General features: G+C 49.2%; 2 protein-coding genes across 2 annotated transcripts in view; both read left to right on the top strand.

The window, feature by feature from the left end:
• Positions 1 to 3650, top strand: part of Zdhhc4 (zinc finger, DHHC-type containing 4) — a 17988-nt gene extending 14338 nt beyond the window's left edge. Inside the window, exons 8-9 of the mRNA XM_013023393.1 lie at positions 393 to 637; positions 3307 to 3650. Of these exons, the coding sequence (XP_012878847.1) occupies positions 393 to 637; positions 3307 to 3597 (536 nt within the window). The 3' untranslated portion in view covers positions 3598 to 3650. The remainder of the gene's footprint in view (positions 1 to 392; positions 638 to 3306) is intronic.
• A 712-nt stretch (positions 3651 to 4362) lies between these two features.
• The window catches only part of LOC105990877 (chromosome unknown open reading frame, human C7orf26), a 12915-nt gene continuing 12722 nt past the window's right edge, over positions 4363 to 4555 (top strand). The window contains exon 1 of the mRNA XM_013023392.1: positions 4363 to 4495. Coding sequence (XP_012878846.1) covers positions 4363 to 4495 — 133 coding nt within the window. The remainder of the gene's footprint in view (positions 4496 to 4555) is intronic.

Below are 4555 nucleotides of genomic sequence, written 5' to 3'. Positions count from 1 at the left end.
AAAAAAAAAAAAAAAGCTTTCCACTAACTGAATTGATCACACATTTCTCCTCACTCCTCATGTCTACAATGACCACAGTTCACTTTTCAGAAGAACCGATTAGACCCACGTTGAGTCAGTCACTAACTCTGGGTCACTTTGGTATTATATGTACTGATTCAGAGGGTGGTACATGAATTGAAACACACCTGTCAGCGTTAAGTTTTCTCCTGTGGCCATAGTTCAGTAATAACCTCATGTGGCCCATAGTGGCAGTTCTTAAACTTGCCCACAGTCACTGCTACCTGCTCTCCCCAGTCCCCCCATGATGAGTGTGTAGAAACCTCAGCAGATGTGCAGGAGCCATCATCTTGCCCTGGAAACACCTGGCCTGCTGCCCCCTCCTCTCGCAGGTGTGTGCGACAGGTGTGTGCACCGCTTTGACCATCACTGTGTCTGGGTGAATAACTGCATTGGCGCCTGGAACACCAGGTACTTCCTCACCTACCTCTCGACGCTGACGGTGTCTACTGCCACCATAGCTGCCGTGAGTGCTGCATTTCTGGTCCACCTGGTGATGGTGTCCGATCTGTACCAAGAAATGTACCTTGATGACCTTGGACGCCTCCAGGAGATGGACTTTGTCTTGATTATTCAGGTAATGATACAGAGGACTTCAGGTTTCAGAATGTGATAAAAGATGTTTACTCTCTTGTAAATATATGATGCTTTTCCTTTTTTTGTGTGTGTGGGTTCTGGGACTTGAAGAGTGCTATCTGTCCCTTTTTGGCTCAAAGCTGCTGTCCTACTTTTTTTTTGGTTGGTCATGGGGCTTGAACTCTGGGCCTGGGCGTTGTCCCTCAGCTCTTCAGCTCAAGGCGAGCACTCTACTGCTTGAGCCACAGTGCCACTTCTGGTTTTCTAGCAGTTTATTAGAGATAAGAGTTTCACTGAGTTTCCTGCCTGGGCTGGTTTTGAACCAGGATTCTCAGATCTTAGCCTCCTGAGTAGCTAGGATTACATGCGTGAGCCACCGGCACCCGGCAAAGCTGGTGTTTTATTACCCAAGCCACAGTTCCACTTCTGGCTTTTAAAAACATTCATTTATTTCGTCATCATCATTGTCATTATTATTGCTTGTCTTTGGGCTTGAACTCTGGGCCTGGGTAATATCTCTGAGCTTGAACTCTGGACCTGGGCACTGTCCCTCAGCTCTTCTGCTCACAGCGAGGGCTTTACCACTTTGAACCACAGTGCACTTCCGGTTTTCTGAGTGGTTTATTGGAGATAAAAGTCTCACGGATTTTGCTGCCCGGGCTGTCTTTCAACGGAGATCCTCACATTTCATCCTCTTGAGTAGCTAGGATTACAGGTGTGAGCCACCAGCACCCCTGCTATTCATTTACTTTTTTACTTTTTTCTTTTTTGAGACTGAGTCTTTTTTCCTCCAACCTGCCCTCAGCCGAGGGCTATTTTCTTTTCTTAGCATGATTACAGCTGGGCGCTGGTGGCTCGCACCTGTAATCCTAGCTACTCACGAGGCTGAGATCTGAGGATCATGGTTCAAAGCCAGCCTGGGCAGGAAAGTCTATGAGACTCTTATCTCCAGTTAACCACCAGAAAACCGGAAGTGGTGCTGTAGCTCAAGTGGTAGATTGCTAACCTTGAGCTGAAGAGTTGAGGGACAGCGCCCAGGCCCAGAGTTCAAGCCCCACGACCCACAGACAAAAAAAACACATGATTACACACATACACACATCATTTAGTCCTAAAGCTAATATCTTTTCATCTCTTATTTGAAAGTAAATATATATTTAAAGAAGCATGCAGGAAGGCTCACATACTTCTTTTTTTTTTTTTTTTTTCCCAGTCCTATGGCTTGAACTCAGGGCCTGGGCACTGTCCTTCAGCTTCTTATGCTCAAGGCGAGCACTCTACTTCTTGAGCCACAACACCATTTCCACCTTTTTCTGTTTATGTGGTACTGAGGTTTCAAAACCAGGGCTTGTGCATGCTAGGCAAACACTCTACCACTGAGCCTCATTCCCAACGCAGGCTCACACATTTCTATGTTCTCACACGCTAATGTCTCGTACAACTACAGTTCAGTGTCAAAACTATAAAAGCTGTGTGACATAATGGTGGTATATAGGTATACACCAACTACACCAAAGACATAATAGAAAAAATACTGTCGAGGCCAGCTATGAGAATGACAAGATCTTATTTTAAAAGGAAACTAAAAACAAAAGAAAAGGGGCAATGGGTCAAGGGTAAAGCCGCTGTCTAGCAAGTATAAGGACCCAAGTTCAATTCCCAGTCCCCCCCAAAAATGTTTTTTTGGTTGGTCATGGGACCTGAACTCGGCCTGGGCTCAGCTCTTCAGCTCAAGGCTAATACCCTAGGACTTGAGCCACAGCAATACTTCCGATTTTTTCTGTTTATTTGGTGCTGAGGAATTGAACCCAGTGCCTTATGCATGCAAGGGAAGCACTGTACCACTGAGCTACCTTCCCATTCCCTTCCCCCCCATGCTTAAAAACTCCATAGCACAAAGTTCTTTTCTTTCTTTTTTTTTTTTTTTGACAGACCTGGGGCTTAGAATTCTACATGTTGGCAGGCAGATTCACGTTGCACTACGGATAGTGCTAGCATGATAGCCATTCTGGAGACAGTTGGGACTAAGTGTGGTGGTTTAGGCTGTCACTCTGGCATTTGGGGAGGCTGAGCTATGATGGTCACTGGTTCCAGGTCAGCCTGGGACACCCAGTTAGACTGTCTCAAAAAGGAGAGAAGGGAAGTGGAGCTACAGCTCAAATAATAAAGTGCTAGCCTTGAGCAAAAGAAGCTCAGGGACAGCACCCAGGCCTTTAAGTCCCAGGACTAGCACAAATACAAAAACAAACAAACAAAAAAAAGGGCTGGGAAGGTGGCTCAGTGGTAGAGCGCTTGCCTTGCATGCCTGAGGCCCTGGGTTCCATTCCTCAGCACCACATAAGAAAAAAGCCGGAAGTGGCGCTGTGGCTCAAGTGGTAGAGCGCTAGCCTTGAGCTGAAGAGCTGAGGGACAGCGCCCAGGCCCAGAGTTCAGGCCCCATGGCCGGAACCCCAAAAAAAAGAAAAAGAAAAAGGAGAGAAGTTGCTAGGCAGCAGTGGTTCATGCCTGTAATCCTAGCTACTCAGAAGGCTGAGATCTGAGGACCATGGTTCAAAGCCATCTCTGGCAGGAAAGTCCATGAGACTTTTTTTTGGAGGGGGCAGGATTGGGGCTGGTGGGTGCTGCCCCTGTGGGTCCACTTCCTAACCTGTGTGTTTTCTTTGCCTCTAGTACCTGTTCCTGAGCTTTCCAAGGATCGTTTTCTTGCTGGGCTTCGTCCTGGTGCTGAGCTTCCTCCTAGGGGGCTATTTGTGCTTTGTGATATACTTGGCTGCCACCAATCAGACCACCAATGAGTGGTACAGAGGTGACTGGACCTGGTGTCAACACTGCCCTCTTGTGGCCAGATCCCAATCAGCAGATCCCAAAGTCTATAGGAACATTCACTCCCGAGGGCTTTGGAGCAACCTTGGAGAGATCTTTCTACCTGCCCTCCCCTATTACCAGAAAAAGAAGAAATAGAATGGAGAGATTGTTACTACTGTTTAAATACAGTATATATCCATTGTTTCGGATTCTGCTGTGTATGTAAAAATGGGCTTCCAGCTGGGGAGGGAGAGAAGGGAAAACCTGGGCTCACTGGGTATCTAGGCTTCACAAGGTGTTGTATTTGTCATCTGCTGGAATGGAGCACCCGGAGGGCCAGGTATGTGTGTGTGTGTGTGGGGGGGGAGGTCTACAGCAGACTTGTCCAAGGCCCCAAGCTACCAAGGAGACCTTGGTGTTTCACTGCATACCCGAACCTGGACAAGGGGAGCCTTTTATCCATGTCCCCTAGAGTGCAAGAGGGTTGCAGTGACTCAACATTTTGGAGTATGCCTGGCTTTACCCTCATTTTATGCCATTCCGTAGTCTATACCCCTCTCCCAGAGGATTTTCGTGATCTTAACCTCAACCTCATTCACTCCTGCCCTGGCTGGTTGCTTGCTTTAACTTTAATCTTTTTTCCTGCCCTGTCGAAAAATTCTGAAGTGAGAGTGCCATCTAGTTCAGTGCAGAAAGGAGGTGGTATAAATACTGAGGTCTGTAGGGTGGCCAGGTGTCCCTGAGAGGAACTTGGCGGCCTGTGAAAACGCCCATGGCCCTCCAGGGCTAGCGGGCCAAGGGTCAGCAGCCAGAGAGGCCAGGCTCCGGAGAGAACTTGGAGATGGGTGTCCTGGGATGGAAGTAGGAACGGGGGCAGGGAGCCCCTAGCAGCCCATGGCTTCCCCAAAGGACGCAACCTCAATGGCTGGAGCCCGGGGGGCCCCAAAGTTCGCTGGCTCCAAGCCGAGGTCCTGCGCCCTTGCCCCGTCCCAGCAGGTGGAAAGCACGGTGGAGGCTCTGAGCGCGGCGACCGCAGGCCAGGGCGCCTCCAGGGGTAGCCATGGGGGGACGCCGGACCCGGCCGCGTGCGTCCCCGCGGCCTGGCGGGGCGGGG

Source organism: Dipodomys ordii, unplaced genomic scaffold (genome assembly GCF_000151885.1).
Source record: "Dipodomys ordii isolate 6190 unplaced genomic scaffold, Dord_2.0 Scaffold68, whole genome shotgun sequence".
NCBI lineage: Eukaryota > Metazoa > Chordata > Mammalia > Rodentia > Heteromyidae > Dipodomys > Dipodomys ordii.
The sequence above is the reverse complement of the archived record's forward strand: the minus strand, read 5'-3'. Positions and strand labels throughout refer to the sequence as shown.